Below are 20,776 nucleotides of genomic sequence, written 5' to 3'. Positions count from 1 at the left end.
CTTTCCCTAATCTGAAAATTTGTTTTCCCTCCAGGATTTTACTGTATTTGGAGGCAGCTTATCTGGAGCTCATGCCCAGAAGATCTGCAAGGTAATATTTCACAGGAGAGAATAAAACAAAAAAATGTCAGCATCCGTCTTTGAATCTGTTGTGTTAATGACTTTGTAGAAAATGATTTGTGACTGACTTTAGTGGACTCTGGTGTTATGTCATGGCAATCTGAAAATGCCTGCCTCCTCATGTCAGTTAAGATGTGAAAGCGCAGGTGAGCAGAGAGGTACCCTTTGGAAGCTTTTCAATATGAGCGAGCTTTTCCAAGTAATACACACTTTGTTTAAATTAAATTGCGTTTTCTGCTGTGCAGAATACACAAAAGACAAGAGGGACTTGTGAGGTACAGAGATAAATTAGTTGTCCATTGTCTGCTGGAGAAATGTGAAGTGACTTGGGAGAGAGTTTTTCCTATAAACAGTGCTATGTGGAAGCATGTAATACTTACAAAAAGCAAATGTAACAAGTAAACAATCTGAAGATAAACAGTTTCACAACTTGGAGGTCACCTTGATACTTAGAGCTTCTGTTATCAGGCACTTGTAGCTATTCGCATTTGTCTGCTTGTCTTACTGGAAAAGTTGGTGTTTGAATCCTAGGGGTGGGGAGGACAAGAACTTTTTCATGCCTGAGTATTCAGTGGTGTGGGCTGGTGAAAACTTGCTGAATTTTCTTGCTATGGAATTAGAAACATGGTTTTTGGTGCACAAGGCCTTTTCTCCTGATGGAAATAACTACTTTTTTGGCATAGGCTTGTCAGCAGTGAGGAAGTATAAAACTAGAAAACATGAAGACTTTGGGCTGGATAATGGCTACTTGGCTTTACCAAGTCTTGATACTGGGAAAGACTTGATACTACCCATTCTACCCTTTTGCATGGGAGCTTTGCAGTGTCTCTTTGTGTTGGGGAGGGTTGTAATGGTATGGGAATATTGGGATGCTTTCCACTGTTTTTTTTGATCTTTTATTTTTAAAGAAGCAGGGAGAGTAGCAGAACTAGAAAAAAAATGTGAATCCTTCCTTATTGGTACTGTTCTTGGTTGGCATCAGTGTGGGTGGTAGGCTTCAAAGTTTGAAGGCTCTGGATGCCTTGGTTGCTTTTGAGCTCAGAGTCTTTAAGGCTGCAGCCTGGGCAGTGGAGAGCTCAAAAAAGACTGGCTGGGCAGTGTGGTATCTGTCTTGCTTCTCTTAGCGGTCTGAATTCTGAGAAGCAGAAATCTGTCTGAGAAAGACAATCTTGACTTCTGCAAACCTTATCAGTGACTTAAGGGATGTCAGATGTCATGGAACATGGAAGTGAAGTTGCTCTCCCTTAGGTGGACTTTCCTGGAGATCTGCCTCTTTGGTGGTAATCATTTCCCATTTGGGATTTTTCCCTGTATTTGGCATCTTGCAAGCAGAACTCCAAGCTACAGATTGCCCAAGGTCTGGACTACAGATACTTTTGCAGAAGAGCCGTGTGGTCTTTCAGGCCACATTAAGTGCCTGTAATGGTTTCCCTGAAGCAGTAGAGATTCAGCGTGCCTCTTGAGAGTAATATGTGCCCACTTGTGGTGGGGAACACTCCAAAGCCTATGCGTGCATCTATGGTGTCATGTCTCAAGACGTCTTAATTGTTGAGTCTCTGAGATGAATAAAAAGCGTTTTTGCGAATGAATCCTGAACCGTTCCTTACAAATACTGGTATGGCAAAAAAATGCCTGGTCTTAAATGAACACATTTTCAGTAGTCTGAATGTGCATATCGGTTTGTGTTTTAGGAAGAACTTCAGTGTCTGGAAGAGCCTTGAACTAAATAGTTATTCCACGTATAAGACCCTGGAAAATAGCAAAACGTGGCAGTGAAATTGTTTCACTAACCTGTCCTGATGGGGTGACAGGCCTTCTAGGAAGAAGCGATAAACGTCAACTCAACTCCTCTTAAATAAGGCATTTGATAATGCCACAAACAAGACCACTCTTGGCTCACAGAGCTTCTGTTTGCAATCCACACACATGCTTTTTAAGTGTGAGATTGTATTCAAATTGTGAAGTCATTCTGTGTGTCTGCCGCGGCAATATTTCAACTTTTACATGGATGTCCAGGCACAAAGCATGAAGAACCCCTCTTTTACATTGCATGACTGCAAGTAGGAGCAAAGCCACTTTAGAACTCTGCAGAGAGTTGTCACTGATTCATGTTCAGGCTGGAATTTTGGTACTATGGGGTACTGTTGATTTGAATGGGACTGAGTATGCTTACTGTGTTTCTAGGCAATATAAAATTCAAGCACTCTGAAATCAGGACTGAAGTTTTAAAAATCTTAATAAGCTAAAGATTGTCTGAGATAAGATACAATTCTGTAACAATGATTGAAGGGGCTAATACCAGGCGGGGAAATGTAACTTTGAAATTCAGAATGGAGATTGACTGACAATGTGTAGTTTTACAGAAAATTATTTAGGAGCTAAAGCAGTTCTTAATGTAATATGCCAGCGCTTTAGTGTATGAAAATGGCAGATATTTTACTGGGATCTGATAAGCAGGAATATTTTATGTGGGGAATGTAAGGAATTTAATCCTCCCACTTAAGCCCTTGCTGGAGTATTATGTATGATCTTGAGGCAAGTAACCAAAATGATCAGAGGGCTGGAAATGTAGATGTAGAAATCTAGGATGTAGAAAGAACAGTGTGACTGAATTGATTGATGCTTAGTCTGGAAACATGAAGGGAAACATGAAGACTGAAGGGAGGTTTGAGGTACTTGAATGTTTATGAAGGCAGAGGCAAAGTAGTAGTTAATTGCTCTCCCTGTCTACTATATATCAAGAAAGAAGTATGTTTCTAAATTTCCAGAGGAAAGCTTCAGTTTAGCCTTCTTAAAGAACTTCTAAGAAGGATAATCAAGCATTAGTGTTTACTGCTTAGGGAGATTACACAATCACCACTGCAATAAACTTTTAGGATCGGATTAGACATATATGAGGGAGTGTTTAAGGTGCAGTTGAGACCTCTTACGAACAGAGATAGATGGGACCTCTCTGGTCCAAACTCCTGTGATTGTGTCACTTAGCGCAGGGTTTGGGTAATGCGGTGTGAGTATGGAGATGCACAGCTAGTAAGGCAGATAAATATTAAGGGTCATGAGAGGGATTAAATGTGTATCTCAGCATCCAGTCTGAATGAGTCAAAACATGATACCCCTGTAAGCTGTTAGTGACTGTGATAGTTAATACAAATAAAGGGGAAGCTGAGCGCTACGTAGGCAGTTCAGATTCTGGCATGTATGGATTTTTTTTCTATGGGGTGTACATTTTGGGGGTTGCTTGCTTTGGGATTTAGCTTAGCTAGGTCAATAATGAGGAGCTTGTATTCATCACCAGGTCATGGATCAAGCTGCCATGGTTGGAGCACCAGTGATTGGGCTGAATGACTCGGGAGGAGCCCGTATCCAGGAGGGAGTGGAGTCTTTGGCTGGCTATGCAGATATATTTTTGGTAAGTAGGCTGCTGGATGACCAGGAAGCTTGGCATCTACAGAGATGGACAAAGTCTTTCTTTATTGAAGTTGGTATTTGTAAGTAAACTTATGTGAGGGCTTGTGAGACCTGGACTGTCCTCTTGGTTCTCTTCTTGGCTTTGGGAAAATTACTGTGCCTTTTAGTTCCATTTACCCATCTGTTAAACAAGGGTAATGCCTTGTAAACCACTGTGGTTCAATGAAAAACTCTGTGGGAGTTGCGTTGTATAGTGAGCTTTGTAATAAGAATGAAAGAATAGGTAATTTACTTAAACAGTTAACTTTCAGTTAACTTTCTGACTTACACTGATGTATAGGTTGCCTGTGTTGGGATGTAATTTCTCTTGAGTATTTATCAGTTTGTCTGAGACAGGTGAGCATAGTTCAGAGGGTGCTTTGTTAGGTCACTGGTGGCTGTGATCCACCACCAGCTGCCCCCGTGTCTTCTCTGAAATACAGGCATGTTAAAAATTTCACACAGCAGTTTTGTTTTCAATAGAGCTGATAAGAGGTGAAAGTTTTCCACTGCAGAAAGAGGGACTTAAAGTAAATCAAACACTACACACTTGAAGAAGACTTGAGAAACTCAGAAGTACCCAAGTGCCTGTTCTGTCAAGATGGGGCAGGGGCGGAGTTTGAGGGGAAGGGGTGGGGGGGAAGACAACACATCTGAGGTTTCTGTTCAAACAACAGTGCACAGTACAGTGGAACCTGTTAACCTTACTGTTTGGGGACATCCAGCACTGATTGGACTGCTGAAAGTTTTATATTTTTACAATATTTTTGTGGCTAATGCAAGAATTCCTCTAGACACGCTGCTGATCTTTTTTTTCCCCATTGAAATTACATTATTTTTATATGCCTACTGAAGCACACAGTTTTGAAGTAAGTGCACAAAACGTAAACATGATTGTGCTTTCTGTAGGAATGCAAGGAAGTGGGATGACAAGTTAGATGCTGGCAGTCTTTTGGATTAGTGTGATCTGGGATGATGCAGTTGAACAATTAAGGAAGTCAATTGTAATCCAGTTGGGCAATGAGCAATGTAAACTTTACTTTTTGATAACATGCCATTCATACTGGTGGACAGCAGTAATTCACCATTGGGTAAAACTCAAGCTGGTGCAGGAATCTGATTTTTAAAAGAACCTCTGCCACAGCTGGTTAGTAAAGCTCACTTCTACCTCTGAGCAATAGTGTACCTATATGTTCAAATTTCAGGTACATATGCTTCTTGCCTCTCCAGGCTCAGTGAAGTTTTTGCCCCTGCAGCATCTGTTGACGTCTCGCATCCCATCTTACTTCGCAGTCATTGCATGGTATATAAAAATGTACAGGAACAGAAAGAAGCAAAACAGTAGCAACAAAATTGTTTTGGTTCTGCTTGCATCAAGACTTTCTGTCCAGATTATTTGTCTCCCAGTAAATAGAGCAGGCTGTCCTTTGCTCTTTGTGATTGTGAATTCTTGCAGAATCTATGCACAGACTTAAAGATGCACTTTTTTGGTAAAACTTGGATGTATGTCTGTTCTATCGCAGAGAAATGTTCTGTGTTCTGGGGTAGTTCCACAGATCTCCCTTATTATGGGTCCTTGTGCCGGTGGAGCTGTGTATTCGCCTGCTTTAACTGATTTCACGTTCATGGTGAAGGTAAGGGTGGAATATATGCTGACCTGCTGCTGGTAACATTGATCAGACACAAACTGACCCCACAGGAAGGTTTTGGGTTTTTTTGAGACGGTCTGCTTTGGATTAAGCTTATTTTTCATGAAAAATCCAGAAAAACTTTCCCAAATAACTTGTGGATAACTGCATTTTCTGTATATTTTTAATATAATGCAGTAAGGATTTTCAAGAAATTTGTCCATATGTTCTACAGTAGGGAGAGTCTCTAGAGACTGTGGCTTTTCCTTGGGTGCTTTCAGCTTGGGTCTAGCATTTACAGTGTGGTTTTGCTTTTTTCCCTCCCCCAGGATACATCCTATCTATTCATCACTGGTCCAGATGTAGTTAAGTCTGTTACCAATGAAGATGTCACCCAAGAGCAGCTTGGGGGTGCGAAGACGCACACTGCTGTATCTGGTGAGAACTGGGTAGTTCAACATACCAGTCGTTCTTCAAAGTAAATGACAATTGTTCTAGCGAAACATCTGATTATCTAATAGAGATTTTTGTACTTTTGGGCTTCACTTGAGTCTAAGTGATAAAACTCTGCTTAAGCACAGGATCTTACCCTGTGCAGGGCTTTCTTGCTGGTCCTTTTTGGTAATGAAGAACAAAATAGGAAAAGCAGGAGCATGGGAGAGTTCTGGGATTTGGAAGAGAAGATGGCAAATCCACAAAAGATTCTAGAAGTGGGAAGGTGTCAGAGGGTAAGGTTTAGCAAAGCAGACTTGGGTGGCATGAGTGTTTCTGTTTGTTGTCCAGAAATTTGCATGGGTTGAAAGATTCTTAACAATCCCTTGTTTGCTTACTAACACAATTGATTGAACTGCTTAACTATAAACTGAGTGGCAGTATGAGATGAAGCGCTTTTTTTCTTTTCCCCTCGGGGAAAACTTGGTGACTCATGAATCTTCTTGAGGCTGAAAATGACTGTGGGATCTCAAGTTCTAGCTGAACTGAACTGGTGATGAACCAAAACTACATAGACGCTGCTTGGATCAAGCATTCATAAAAGCACTTGTAGTCTAAAGCTTGAGTGCAGCACAGTAACCTGGATTGAATTCCAGTAGGCTGGCGTCCACCTAGGTCTGTGACAGCTGATAAACCAGTGTACATTATTTTAGATACGAGATCAAGAATCCACACCTGTTTAGGAGGAAGTCTGATACAGCCACACATTTTCTAGATATTTTCAGTTGGTCAAGTTTGATGGCTTAAAGCTCCCAATTGGTAATAGCTCAGGTTTAAAAATTCTTGCTGTTACTTCTTTGTGTCTTTACTGGCACATACTTGAAAGTGAAACCTTGCAAAATAATTTCAGTAACTGCTTAACTGTTTCTTTCCAGGAGTCGCGCACAGAGCCTTTGAGAACGATATAGATGCTTTACTTAATCTCCGAGAGTTCTTTAATTACTTACCTCTTAGCAACCGTGATCCAGCTCCAGTCTGTGAATGCCACGATCCCAGGTAAGAGGAGACTGGCTGAGATCTGTGGTCTCTGTCCACCGAATTTCATGGCTTCTCTGGCTCAAGGAGTGTAAAGAAATGAGTGTTTTGGGCCTGGCATCTTGGCTGATAATTCCGCATTGCGGGGTGTGAATACGGGAAGTGTTTCAACACACACGTGTACATTCATACGTGCTCACTGGTAGATCTAATTTTTTTCTTTTCTGAAAGCAGTGTTACGCGGGCTGTGTACAGAATACAGGGAAAAGTACTCTGTGCAGACGGGCTCTCGCAGTCCCTTGAAACAAGTGAGGCAGAAGATGGCAGAGGGAACGGAAGCAGGGAGAACTTGCCCTGCTTTGTTAGTTACCTGTCTGCTCATTAAGCTGAGAGCTGGGGAAGCAAGAGGGAACGGAAGCAGGGAGAACTTGCCCTGCTTTGTTCGTTACCTGTCTGCTCATTAAGCTGTGAGCTGGGGAAGCGACAAGGAGGCAAAGGAGGCAGAAAGTTTTACATATTTAGGTACTTGTCCGTCAGGGTCCTTGTGTAGTTGGCAGCATAACAAAGGAAGGACTTGAGTCATTTTAAGAGGGAAAAAATGGCGACTGCCTGGGATTTTATCTGAGAATTTTTCCAAGGGCTAGAGGGACAGGCCGAGAGCCGATGTGGGACTGTTTGAGTAGACAGCCTTGCTCGTAGGGTTAAAGACAGAGAATGTCGATGGAGCAAAAGTATTCTGAACCGAGTTCCAGTTGCACTCGCAGTTCAGCCCTTTCTGTAGGGAACACATCAGAGGTTGTTGCCCTCTCCTGTATGGGAGCTGCTCCTGAATTTGTTCCTTTCAGTTCTACAGATGCGCGTGATCTGTGTCTCGTGGTTCTTACACACATGAAGATTTTAACATGTGAGTTGGGAAGATTATCTTCTCTTCATGCTTCACTGCTCTTTGCAGTGTCTTTGAAACAGTTTGTTTGGGGAGGTTTTCTTTGGATCAATTTTACAAATCACTGCTCTTGTACCTGAAATACGCTGCTCACTATTGGAGAAATGAATTTCCCAGTTGCTTTTAGAGAATGGTCAGACAGGTCAGTTAGTTACTGGTCCTAATTTTTTCTAAGCCATTGATCTTTAGGGGTTTATTAAACTGGAAGACTGTCCTGGTTTGATAGTGACAAACCAAGCAAATCTCTTAAATTATTTGGTAAATTTGGAGGATTATCTCTGAGATTATCATGTTCTTTCTAAGCATTCAGCAAACTGTACTGGGATAATTACCCTCTGTAGACTTGAATGTCATACTTTAATTTCACTGTAGAAACAACAGTCTTTTTTTTTTTTTTCTTAAATCAATGTCTTTCATAATAGGCAGTTTATTTTCTTAAGAGAGTCAAACTTTTACGTAGCATCAGATACATTATTGGAGGGTTACAGTATAATAAATGCTCAATAATTTGTACTAAGAACTTCAATTTAGTAGTTTTTGTACATGTGAAGACAGATCTATTTGTTAAATTTGCCTGTTTTTATAGCAGTATTTCCAATATTTCTCCCATCTGTGGTCTTAATGCTGACATTGGAATCACTGACAATCCTAAATCATACTGGTATCTTAAAAGACTCTTTTTGCTTTGAATCGATGCGTTTGATCCTTACCGCTGCTCCGGTCAAAGCCCATCCCTCTAGAGTAATTTATTTCTTTTTGCGGTGTGAAAATGATGCAATAAACTGCCATGAATAACACAAATCAAAAGTAAAATACTTTTGTCTTCGTTGTTAAGTCCAGAAACTGGTGTGTGTTTGTTTTTGGTTTGTTTTGTTTTTCTCTAGGTGGGTAGGTTCTTTGTAGTGTTTAAAAATGTCAATGTTGGTTGCTGAAACTTCTGTCGATTGGAGTTTTTGATGTCAGGGGTCTGGGTTCTAAAGAGTTACAAGGCTTCTTATAGTACCAAGTTGACTGATGGTGAATATGTCCCCTACCTTTGAAGGGTGTCTGGTTCCTTGCATTTGGTATATTGTACAGTGTGATTTTATCTTAATGTGTCTTTGACTATGAACACATTTAATTTTATCTAAAGCCTGACGTATGCATAGAAATTTCTGGAGGAGGTTGTCAATTCTTGGTAACCAAGCACAACTTCACTTTTGTACCAAATGAAAACCAGTATCAATCTGGGTGAGAGTGTCTCAAGCTGTCACAGGCTTCAGGGGACTGCTGTGCAGATGAGCAGCAGCTCCTTCCTGACAAGTGGGATCTGTAAGAAACACGGTTCTCCACCTCTTATGTCCGGTGACTCTACTAGAGAGCTCCAGATGTCCTTTATCTGTGATGATTTGAAGGAGAGTTTGAAACTTGTGATATCCTGGGTAATGTCTCCATTTTGATGGTGGTTATTAATTCTAATGCCGTTTATAATTTCCCTTAGTACTCAACAGCACTGTAAATTTATGGGAGCAATAATTTCATTTTTCCACTTTCCTTCTCCTTTGAGATACCACGGGAGATGGACAGAACTTGGAGCACATTCACATCCACTCTGTGGACAAGAAAAAGTTTTGGAGTCTTTTGTAACGTGGAGTTTACTATGTTAAAATTGGTTGCTTTCATCAGATTAAGGTTTTATTATATTGTTTTATGGAAATACTTGCATGCGATACTCTTAATCACGTGGAAAAAATACTTCAAGTGTTGCTGTCAGTTTTATTCTCTTAGTATATGTATCTCTTGCCCTCTCGTCAAGTTGTGCCTCTGTAGTCCTGTGTATGTAAGCGAGCCCAGAGACTGCCCTGGTGCTTGCATTATTAGTTTTTGCCTGATTTTGACAAACTGCAGATCACTTCGGGTATAAATTGAGGGTCTAGAGCCTTTTGTTTTTTTTGTTATAAATGTACTGAATCATGGCACTGTTAAAATAGTAATTCAGTAAGAACTCTGCAGAAACACCATTTATGACAAATACAGATCTGTATTTTTATGGAATAGCACAAATACAATACTCCCTGCAGCCTTCTCAGTGGTGACTCATAAAAACTGACCCCCCTCCGCATTGGGACTGTGAATGAATCCAAAGACCTAGTGAACGCTAACACTTGTAGGTCCTTAACAAAGTGAATATGATCAAAGATGGAGGTAACTGATAGCGTCAGCTGCGAACAGGGGAGCAGCACTTTTGTTAAAAGTGAAGCTGCATGTGAAGTGCAGCATTGTTGAGTTCAGCAGTGTAACAGCAAAGATTCTTTGAACACGGCCGTTAAAGGGCAGAAGCTGGGAGCGGATGTGTTTTCCCCACCCATGAATCTCTGCTTGTCTAGTGACAGGGGAAATAAGCGTGGAAAAACTTCCTACAGTTAAGCGTATTCAAACTCACAAGTGCACAACGTGGGCAGGGAAAGGATCTAGGTACATGACAGGAAACCTTGCTCAATGCCGTTGGGAGAAACCGTTTTGCCCGTCCAGCCTGAGGACTGGAGCTGCTGGCTGAGCAAGGCTCTTCTGCTTCTGCCCCTTGACAGTTGGTCCACCAAACCCTTTTCCCTGACCTGTGCCCCAGCATGGTGTCACCTGTGCCCCCTGCAGCCTTGCCGTTTGTAGCACTGGCCTGCCTCTGCAGTTCCCTGCTGATACTCTGCGTGTGTAGTGCCAGCTGCTTCTCATCAAAGTGGAGGAATGCTATTTCTAGGAGCTGGTCTTGGGAGCAGAGGTGCCTGTGGAAGAGACATCTTCAGGAAGAGATCTGTCCTTCTGGTGCCTGAGGGCTCAGTGGCCTGAGGCACAACTAGCTGAGACAGAGAGGCCTGTTTCTTCTCTCTGTGTTTGAGAAGCAGTTTCCATGAAGTCTCGGAGAGGTGGAATTGCTTACCCGAGCTTTTGGTCTTGGTGTTTGTCTGATCTATAAATGTTGCTCACACTTACTTATTTTCTGCAGTGATCGTTTGGTTCCTGAGCTGGACACAGTTGTCCCGACTGAATCTACTAAAGCCTACGATATGTTGGATATCATACACTCTGTAAGTCTGCCAGTCTGAGCATTGTTGAGACTAATAGGTATATATTATATTCTGTGTGTGAGTAATTGAAAGAAACCAATAGAATGGCACTGAAGAGAGTATTTTTTTTTTTAGTCTTCACAAGTTAGGATTCTTGCCTGTGTAGTACCCATGAATGCAGGGCCAGCAAAAACTGCAGGAAAAAACGGTTTTAGCAGAGGAGAGGAGTCCTGCGATTTGTTTACAGGATAAGCTGCTTTGTGGTGCATGTGTAACTGCAGATGAGAGATGCTGTAATGCATTTTTCTCTCTGGGGTCAAATACTACCCCCTCCTCGTCTTGAGTTCTATCACTTACCTCTTCCCTGCACCTTGTTATTAGTCTTCAATTCTGTCACTTCTTTTTATAAAAGGTAGTAAACTACATAGAGAGCATTTACCCTTCTCTATTTACTCTACGGGACAGCTATGTACACGGTCAGTACAAGAATATATATATTTTTTTTAATTACAAGTTGAGCACTCGGAAGCTTGGAAACTCCACTGTTAACGTTTCGTTAAGTGAGGCAGATCTCCTGGGAGGGTGTCAGGGAAGGAAATGTCTTAGTGTTTTTTGAAAAACCTGAAGGCCAGTGTTGCTGTGTATCAGTAATGGAGGTTTTATTAAAGCAGCACAGGCAACGCTGGTAGTTCTGTTGCCTAACCTCGAGTACTTCACTTTTGCAGTTTTAACATATTAATACATTGTAAGGGCTTGGGCAAAGAACATGGTTGTGAAAGTTTTATCACGTGAATCTGTTACAGCCCCTGTAGAGCCACCCTGAGAGTCCAAATGTTGAACATTTCCAGCTGTGGCTTCTACCATGCAGATGCTGAGTGGCAGATGTGCCAGGGTTCTGAGGTGGATGCTGAAGCTAGGCCTAACTCCAATTCCGTGGGCAGCACATACAGATGGTGGGGCGGAGTTCAGCTGCATTTGTAGGACCTGTACAAATTTCTCCCTCTTGCTATTATATTTGGCCACTTCTCCCCACATGCTCATTCAGCTAACACGTTTCAGTCTGCAACTGGCTGCATTTAGGCTCATTTTGGTGCAGAAAGCAAGCTCGGGATGCTTTTCATCTCTGGTTTCTTACATTCTGAATTTCAGTACTACCTGTTCCAAGTGAAAAGGTGGCATTTAAAAAAAATTCTTCAGTGAATTGGGAAAACACCAAACTCTCTCACTGACTTTGAGAATATTAAGTATTATTAAAGTAGTTTTATTTCTTTCCTTGTTTTTTTTCTCAACTTTTCATTTGCCTTGGTCTCAGAAACGACTGCCAAACTGCAGCCTGTCTAGGCAAAGTTGTCGTAATTCTTCAGTGAATTGGGAAAAGAAAACACCAAACTCTCACTGACTTTGAGAATATTAAGTATTATTAAAGTAGTTTTATTTCTTTCCTTGTTTTTTTTCTCAACTTTTCATTTGCCTTGGTCTCAGAAACGACTGCCAAACTGCAGCCTGTCTAGGCAAAGTTGTCGTAAACAGTTGAAAACAAGGAATTCTAGTCAAAAACACCAAGCAGGCATGTGTAGGTGTCGCTACTGCTCCATGTATAATTACGATCTCTTTTGAACAAGTGAATTTTGATACTGCTTTACACACCAGCGGATGTCACTTTGCAGAGCACACGCTGGAACCTCAACCCCAGAGAGAAGTGCAGCTACCAAGGATTCGTGGTGCTGGATTAGACGTGTCTGTAGCACGCGTACTCCTCTAACACAGCTAAAAGCGTTTCTCTGTTCTCTGCTGTATGCACCAGTGTCAGTGACGCTGGGGGAGATGGGCACAGCCTCTGTTAAGAAAGTGCTCTGAACTTGCAAAGAAGTACAGTGTATATATTATATGTGTCACGGAGAGTTTCTGAGCTCTGTGAAGCACAATTTGGTTTTTATCACTGGAAATTGTTCTTTAAAAATGTAGTCTGCCAATTTGCAAGGAAGATGTTCCTAACAGCTGATTTGGAGTTTCAATTTGTTATAAGCTAGGAAAAAAGTCTCACTACAGAGGAAACAGCATAAAGATGTTCTCTGATGGAAAGCTGAAGTGGCAGTTTTGGTAGTAAGTGCAGCACTATTACTTTCTGGAATGAAGGCTGCAAAGATGACTAAAAAACTTCTTTCTTCTCCTGTCTCATCTGCCCCCCCCCCCTTTTTTTTTTTAATTCTGAAATGTTTTGAAAGTTCTGATACTAACATAACTGATCTTGTGTTTGCCTGTATATATAAAGACACATCTCTATGTCTGTCTTTGTAAGGGCTCTGCCTAACTCTTGCCCTTGCAGGTTGCAGATGAAAGGGAGTTCTTCGAGATCATGCCTTCCTACGCCAGAAACATCGTTGTTGGATTTGCTAGGATGAATGGACGAACCGTTGGGATAGTGGGCAACCAACCTAAAGTAGCATCAGGTTAGAGCTGACTCTGCCAGTCTAGTGTGACGCTTTTGAACAGTGTTTGTGCCTCCTCTCTGTTCTGTCTTTTCTTTTGCACGCTCTCTAGGGCTATTTGTAGGGTCCTCCGCTCATTCTCATTATGGTTTTCTACCGCTTTCTTTGTCTTGAATCTCATTTGTAATGCAGCTGTGATGTTGTAAAACTGAAAAACTGTTCATTTCTGTAGTGGATCAACAGGGTGATCTTGCTCACAGGTAACTAAATGACTGCTGTATCCAGCACAAGAGGAGTGGTGGGAGCAGATAAAGAGGGTGGGTGGGAGAGCACCACTTGGCAGCAGCCTGCAGTTAATTGGATGAAGCATGATATGGAAACTGCATACTTGCTTCCACAGTGTTCAGATGCCCAAAGCTCCTCTGTAGGGTGAGGTAACTTTTGGGTTTTTTGGTCAACTTGCTATAGCTAGAACAATGCAAAGCTTTCAGACACACAAGTTGGAGGCTCTTGACCTCAAATAATGTAGCTATGAAGGACAACATGTAGATTCAAGATCACCCTTTGTAACTGTTGAGGGACTTGGCTTTCTCTCCTTCACTAGGTAATTTCTGAAGTGATTTTCACCCACTGGAACTTTCTGTTTTGCTCCTTGTTCTTAATCTTTGTGCCTTTCTGTTCAGGAAAATCAGATGACCCACAGTATGATGTTTTATTCTTCCATAATCTTTACAAGATACGACTACTAAGATACTAGACAGCAGGTTTTAATGTTACTTTAGTCTTCATTTGATATTCTTCATTTTAACAAAGATTTTTAATGTTTCACATAGATGCTTTTATACAAAATGTGTTTCAGTTTAATATAATCGCACTTAATATAATTCCAAATGGCACTGAAACAGAACAAAAATACTTTGCAGTGTGTTTACAGAAAATGCTGATTTTTCTCAAAGTACTAGTGGACCATTTAATGTTTGGTGGATTTTAATTTTTTTAGTGGAAAATGCTGTAGCCTTTTGATATGACTCGTCTGAAAAATAACCACAAAGAGAAAATTATAGAAAAAGACTCTAAATTACTAGAATATAAATAGTTTAAACTGCTACTTTTAGGGATAGAAGGTCTCTACGCACAGCAGTCAGAAAAATGAAATAAGTGCCTGTTGAATGGAGCTTGTACTCCGATCTTGGTTCTAAACCAGCAAAAATTGATGGCAGACTATCTCCATGTTATCTACAGATAAGCTTTTGTTTTAAGAAGACAATACAGCTAAAATAGGGGGATTCTGCCGAATTACTGCCATTAGCAGATCACTGGAATTATTAACACCTTACTCTGTTTCCTTAACTTTAGGGTGCTTAGACATAAATTCTTCTGTGAAAGGAGCCCGCTTTGTGCGTTTCTGTGATGCTTTCAACATACCTCTGATTACTTTTGTGGATGTTCCTGGATTTTTGCCAGGTATGCCTTGCCCATTGTATTTCAGCTCATTGCAGGATGGTGTTGGTGTTAAAAACCCATTTTAAAAATTCTGTGGGAGGACTTAAATATTTAAGTCAGGTTTTAGAATACAGAGTTTCTGTCCCAAAAAGTGGGATTTTAAGTACAACAGTCATGAGAAAAGAATATTGAAATATGCAGGAAATTGCAGGAGAATGAAAAAAGTGCCCGGCTCTGCCACTGAGGTCACTGTTCGTGTGTTCTGAGGTCACTGTTGCATTTTATGTATATTAGCATTTGAAATTTCAGATCGAGTGATAAGTCTTGAGGCTGTTGATCACCTCATTTCCAGGTTCAGGAGGGAAGGGGAAAGAATCTGTCACACCAGCTCAGAGGGGTACAACATCTCATAGTGTTAGTGACCAAACGCTTTAATATGTAGTATTAATTCTTTATTAAATAATATGTAATAGGTGTGCACAGAGATATTTAAGGCATTCATATCCTGTAGCTGGATAAAACCACAATTTAGAACAAGTTTGGGACTCAATCTACGGCCAGAAAAGAGTTTATATTAACTGGCCATGGGTGACAGTGTAAATAGTTCAGATAACAGGTGAATTGTGCTTAGGCTTGAAGCATTTTAAGTGACTGGCTACTCTGCTCTAAGGCTGGGACTAGTAGATTATAGGGTCTGTGAGTGCTCTGCAGCTTCTGGGTCAAGGTCGAGCATCCAGCTGTGCTCGTCTGCTTTGTGGGATAAGATGCTGTGGCTGTTCCCATTGCTGCTGCTGGAAGATTCTGCAGGCTCAACAAGTCCCACTGTCTGGAGGGAAATATAAGAACCGAAATTGCAGTTCAGAACAGACATTTGTGAGTGTAGGCACAAATTACTAGACATGTGAATTACACTTGGGAGGATGCATTAGAGTCAAGCCCCAAGACTACTACCAAAGATGTTGTTAAAAAAAAACCAAACAAAACTCTCACAAAAGTTTTTACTTAAAATCTTACTTTTTTTTAATCCATTAAAAAGATCCCAAAGTACTCTTAAGAGGTTATCTCAGGTGCTGAAAGCAAAAGACAGTAGGTGGATAAACTGCTAGAAAGTAATTGTCGAGTTATATCCAGTGGTCTGAACTTCAGAAATCCTAGAAATAAGGTACACGGGATTGCTGTTGCCAAGGCTTGTGTTTGGGACAGAGCTGTGGTGAACATCCTGTAAAATGGATGACTTGCGTTCCTCTCTGCTGTGCATGACCGTTCCTCAGAAGCACCTGCTGTGAGAACCCTTACAGAGCAATTCATGCTCTCTCTGTTAAGGTCCATCATCTTGGGCTTGCTTGAAAGAAGCTGAGCTGCCTTTTGGTATGGCCTAGAAAAAAGGGGGTTTGGAAGAGCGGGTTTCTGGGGCAGTGAATCTAGGTTGTTTTTTTTCCACTGCGAGTCACATCTGGAGTCTTGAAAATGATGTAACTGTATTTTGTTCCTAGGAAGATAGCAGCTGGTGAGTGTTATGATTCTGTGACCTTACATACAAATACATGCTGCTTTTGGCAAGCCATTTTTCGTAGGGTTGCTCAGCGTCTTATGGAGAACATTGCCTGGATATTACCTTTTCCTGGCTATTAACGTGGCTCTGGTTGGTGTTGGGTTTGCCGCCGGTAATGGATGATGACAATTGCCAAACTGCATATGGGGTTTTTGTGAATTCCCTGGAGTGGAAAAAAAAAAAATCATTTGTGGTTTGTAGGTACAGCTCAGGAGTACGGTGGAATCATACGTCATGGTGCAAAACTACTGTTTGCCTTTGCAGAAGCAACTGTGCCTAAAATTACTATCATCACTCGAAAGGTAAGTTCTCATGATTCCATGGCGTTCTCCTCGAGTTCCTGTTTTTACTAGTAGCAATTTCAGTTATGCGAAGCTTTGTCCATCTGTCCCACTTCTGCTTTCCATCGTTGTCACATCTCCGTTTGTCCCATCTGGCAACACCTCTTCATGTCAGGTTACAAGAGGCCACTTCTATTCTCAGACTGTTACCTCAGTTCCTTCATTCCTTTTGTCCCTGCACTCCTCTGAAATGGTGTGTTTCTGCTCTCTGCTTTCTCTCAGAACGCCTTCAGTCAAGTATTCGTCCTCTGTCACCTAGCGTGTCTCGCTGAGGACATGCCATCTGTCTGCACGCAGCAAATCCTTGCACTCTTCTTTGTTCTTGCCATGTCACCTTTTTCCAAAACCAGTGCTGACCACACTTTTCTTCTGCTGTGTCAGCAATTTAATGCTTGCCTGGTTTCTCTTCCTCCATATACTTTTGCTGTAATCTACTTAATTTTCTTCCCTTCTCTTTTTCCGTAAGGCACCTGACGCCATGCTACCATAAGCTCTGGGGACCTTCTGGGTCCTAAAATGCTTTGCTTTTTCCTTGCTGGTCTGTCCCTTGTGCTTGTTTTTCTGATAGGCTTTTGACTTATCATGGCAAACAAGGAAAAAATAACTTTCCCTTTTTCTGTCCCTTTGCCTCCTCTGATTCCTCTGAAGATGACCATGCTTTACTTCCCCAGCTTGCAGCCTTGCTGTAGTTTTCAGCAGTGCCTTGAAACATGCTGTCCTGCAGTTTGCTCTGCAGTATCTGTTCATCACTGCTGTCTGGACCACTTCCAGTGCCGGAGTGGAGCACTGCAGAGTCAGAGTGCTGCGTTCCCTGCCCAGAAAATTCCAGAAGCGTGCTGACTGGTTCGTTTGGGTGCATGTGCAGGTTGAGGCCTGCTGTTCCAGATACACGCCGATTCCTCTCCACCTGCTGTCAAGAATGGTCTTAGTTACCAGCAGCCCCTTCCTTGCTCTTTTGTGGCTCTGGTTGAAGAGATGTCTAGTCTTAGGAGATTGTTAGAGCATGAGCATCTCCATTTTGCTACCTTTCAGGTAAAATTTAGCCCCGCTTGCTTGTCTTAGTAATAGTAAAAGCTGCAAGAGGAATGCAGGCTATTGCTGCTCCGAGGTCATTGCACACTAATTGATGCCTTGGTTTTTGTTCCAGGCCTATGGGGGTGCCTACGATGTGATGAGTTCAAAGCATTTACGAGGAGATGCAAATTATGCCTGGCCTACAGCAGAGGTGGCGGTGATGGGTGCCAAGGTAAGTCCAGGCTGACTCTCACACTGGTGCGCAGGAGCCATCAGCATCTTTATGTCTCCGCAGAGGCGGCCCAGCAAGATGAAGACAACTGGTATTTTTGGTGAAGCAGCTTACCTGACTGCGCGCTCCTATACTGTGGTGGGGAGAAGGGGCCAGTAAAGCAGACACCTTTCCCCTGTAGTGGCTGAATTACTGTCACTGACCTGTAGACTTTCTCTTTCTAGGGTGCTGTCCAGATCATTTTCAGAGGAAAAGAGGCAGATGCAGAGGCAGAATACGTGGATAAGTTTGCAAACCCCTTTCCTGCTGCCATGAGAGGTACAGTTATCTCACACCTTGTGTCCCCGGTGGAGTTTGCTGTGGCATGTAGATACATTTGTAGCTCCTGAGTGAGCTCTTTGCTTACGAAGAAATTTCTTAGGCAGGACATCTACATGGGAGTCAGAAAGGCGACGCTTAACCATAGCTTGGGCATGTGAAGGAAGAATGCAGCTACACACAAAACACATCTTTAGATGCAAAAAGACTGGTGAGACATAGGGACTGCACTGAAAAGCCTCTTCTCCATTTTGTAGGTATCAGAAAGCATGTCAAATCTCAGCCTTTTCCTTAAAAGTACAGGTGCTTTGACAGTCTCTTTGCCAGTCCTAGATGCAGACCAGTGGCCTTAAGAAAGGAACAGAGTCTAGTTCAGTTCAGTGATGTTCCCCAGGACTCTTCGGAGTAAATTTTCTCACTGTTTTTACTTCTGAATTTTCCCACTAGCTCTGAAGCATTATCTGTGCTCTGGCAGGCAGTTCTGTAGACTCTGGAGTCAGCTCTGCTGGCTTACTCTTGATTTGTTTTGTACTGCATTTAAATCCTGTTAATAGTGCCACAGGGCTGGGAAGACTTAGCCAAGCTGTTTCCTAGCACAGCCAATATGTACAGTATTTAGAAACCCACTCCTGCATGTGCAAAGTCGAGGGCCATCTCTTCTAATCAACACATCCAAACCTTTAAATCAGACTACTAGTAGTAGATGGAAGGAGATGGTATGTCTAAAACTTTGCAGAAAGAGGTGCAGTACTCGGTGAGTAAAGCCCCCTCCTTACCACACTTTTGGGCTTGCTAACTTTTGTGAAAATTAAAAAAACCAAGTGTTTCTAATTTAAAAACTATTGTAACAGGAGTATTTCCTTTTCAGGCTATTTTAAACTATTTTCTTCAGTTAATTTGTAATTTGTGAACTGTTTATTCCAAATACTGCTTTGATTCTGCGAATTTATATTAAAACCTAGACAGAGAAGGTTGAGAGGCAAACACTTCATGGTTGGTCAGGGGATTTTAGTGTTTTGCCTTTTTTTTTTTTTTACAGGATTTGTTGATGATATCATCCAACCTTCGACCACCCGCAGGCGCATCTGCCATGACCTAGATGTGCTGGCTAGTAAAACACAGCCCAGTCCCTGGAAGAAACACGCTAATATCCCACTGTGAGTGTGAGGAGGGGCTTGGCCATGCTGAAGACATGGCAGTATTCTGAACACAAATACTCTCTCTTTTCTACTTCACAATGGAAACATTTCTTTTCATTTTGACCTTGCTAATGACCATCAATAAATCATAGCACATATCTCATTTAATTTGGGGTCTTACCAGTTCGTCTCTACAAATGCTTTTTGGTGGGTTAATAACCAACACAAGCTGCAATGCCTGCTGCAGGCAAGCCGTTACTAATCGCTCAAGGTCAAATGCTCCCTTGGCTCCTTCATTCTGTTGGCCCTGGAGCGGGCTCAGATGGGCAGAGCTGCAGTGACCCCTCACTGCTGAGGAGTTGGAACCCTGGGGGCTTCAAGTCGAGCCCTGGGTACACCTTTGAAGTCTGACTCCCTGCACCACAGACTCACAGAGAGAAAAAGCCTGAGCTTGGCTTTCAGGCACTGGAATCCAGGCTTTGCCCATCTAAGGCTAATCTGTTCTGTTCCTCTGCTAGGCCATCTTGAGTGGCAACTTCATGTGCTGGCTGTAGCAACCCTGGGTCTCAGGTTAGTATCGGTGGCCTCCAGGTGTAGGTGGTAGAGAGAAGATGGACTCAGCCTCCTCTTGAAGGACAAGAGACAATGCACCCAGATTGGACAGAGAGCAGTTCTGGTAGGATGTAAAAACTCTTCTCCCTGAGCACAGGGTGGGGTTCTCTCCCTCAGCAGAGAGTTGAAGTAGAGACCTCCAGAGGCCCCTTCCAGCCTAATTTTTTTTTTTAATTATTTGCCAGACTTGGGACGAGCCACAGCAGTAGACATTACTACTGGTCAGCCCTGAGCCCTGTGCTCACGGTTCATTAGAACTTGCATTTTTAACTACAGCCCCAGAAGGTAGTGAGTGATGGCTACTGTCATGTTTAGCGCTACTGCAAACAGCTCCTGAGCATGTGAAGCCCTGTAATGACCTGTCTGTTGTAAGTAACCTCAGTAATTAACAGCACTATATAATAGAGCTACCCTACCTGCACAGTGCAGCTGCTTCTGTTCACTCCCCAAGCACGTGTCTTGAGGTGGATGAAAGAGAAGATGGCGACTCTCCATGTAGCATCTCTTCCCAGGTAGGTGCAGCCAGTGCCCCAGTGAGTATAGCCGCAGAGCTTGGAGACTCTACCTGGAGGGGGAAAGGCAACAACTAAATCCTCTGAAAACACAGTACAGAGGGAACGTTTCCAGTACAAGTCCCAGCTGCACAGGTTTTTGTAGCAGCTAGAGGCAGTGCAGTTGGGTACAGATACATGTTCTATCCCGGCTGCAAACACATGTAAGCTAGTTGCATGAACATACCCGGTTGTTATCTTGGCAGACATGTTCTCTGAGCCGGTGCCTGTATGTACTGCCCCAGGGACCAGAGCCGGCTGCAACAGCAAGGCAAAGTGAACTGAAATGTTACTATGTTGGGGGCATTGCCATGAAGTGAGTTCTTAAGAGAATGGTGAAGAAAGGTGTAGCAGTCAGTGTTTGTAAGGACCGAGATTTTTCCAAGTAAATGGTAGCTGAGAGAGTGGCTGGTGGCTGTCCTAAGTTTAGAGGCAAAAGCTGTGTTAAGTGAAGAGATATGCACATAGTTTCTTCAGCCTGCCCAAAGTCAGGAGGAAA

The 20,776-nt window shown here is 42.4% G+C and overlaps 1 protein-coding gene across 1 annotated transcript in view; it reads left to right on the top strand.

Moving 5' to 3' along the window:
• The window catches only part of PCCB (propionyl CoA carboxylase, beta polypeptide), a 23,761-nt gene extending 4,490 nt beyond the window's left edge, over positions 1 to 19,271 (top strand). The window contains exons 3-14 of the mRNA XM_010288058.1: positions 35 to 91; positions 3,416 to 3,529; positions 5,091 to 5,201; positions 5,525 to 5,633; positions 6,563 to 6,683; positions 10,586 to 10,667; positions 12,973 to 13,096; positions 14,432 to 14,539; positions 16,272 to 16,372; positions 17,559 to 17,657; positions 17,882 to 17,975; positions 19,015 to 19,271. Coding sequence (XP_010286360.1) covers positions 35 to 91; positions 3,416 to 3,529; positions 5,091 to 5,201; positions 5,525 to 5,633; positions 6,563 to 6,683; positions 10,586 to 10,667; positions 12,973 to 13,096; positions 14,432 to 14,539; positions 16,272 to 16,372; positions 17,559 to 17,657; positions 17,882 to 17,975; positions 19,015 to 19,136 — 1,242 coding nt within the window. The 3' untranslated portion in view covers positions 19,137 to 19,271. The remainder of the gene's footprint in view (positions 1 to 34; positions 92 to 3,415; positions 3,530 to 5,090; positions 5,202 to 5,524; positions 5,634 to 6,562; positions 6,684 to 10,585; positions 10,668 to 12,972; positions 13,097 to 14,431; positions 14,540 to 16,271; positions 16,373 to 17,558; positions 17,658 to 17,881; positions 17,976 to 19,014) is intronic.
• Positions 19,272 to 20,776: the final 1,505 nt, after the last annotated feature.

Source organism: Phaethon lepturus, unplaced genomic scaffold, assembly GCF_000687285.1.
Source record: "Phaethon lepturus isolate BGI_N335 unplaced genomic scaffold, ASM68728v1 scaffold6865, whole genome shotgun sequence".
In the NCBI taxonomy this organism is placed as follows: Eukaryota; Metazoa; Chordata; class Aves; order Phaethontiformes; family Phaethontidae; genus Phaethon; species Phaethon lepturus.
The sequence above is the reverse complement of the archived record's forward strand: the minus strand, read 5'-3'. Positions and strand labels throughout refer to the sequence as shown.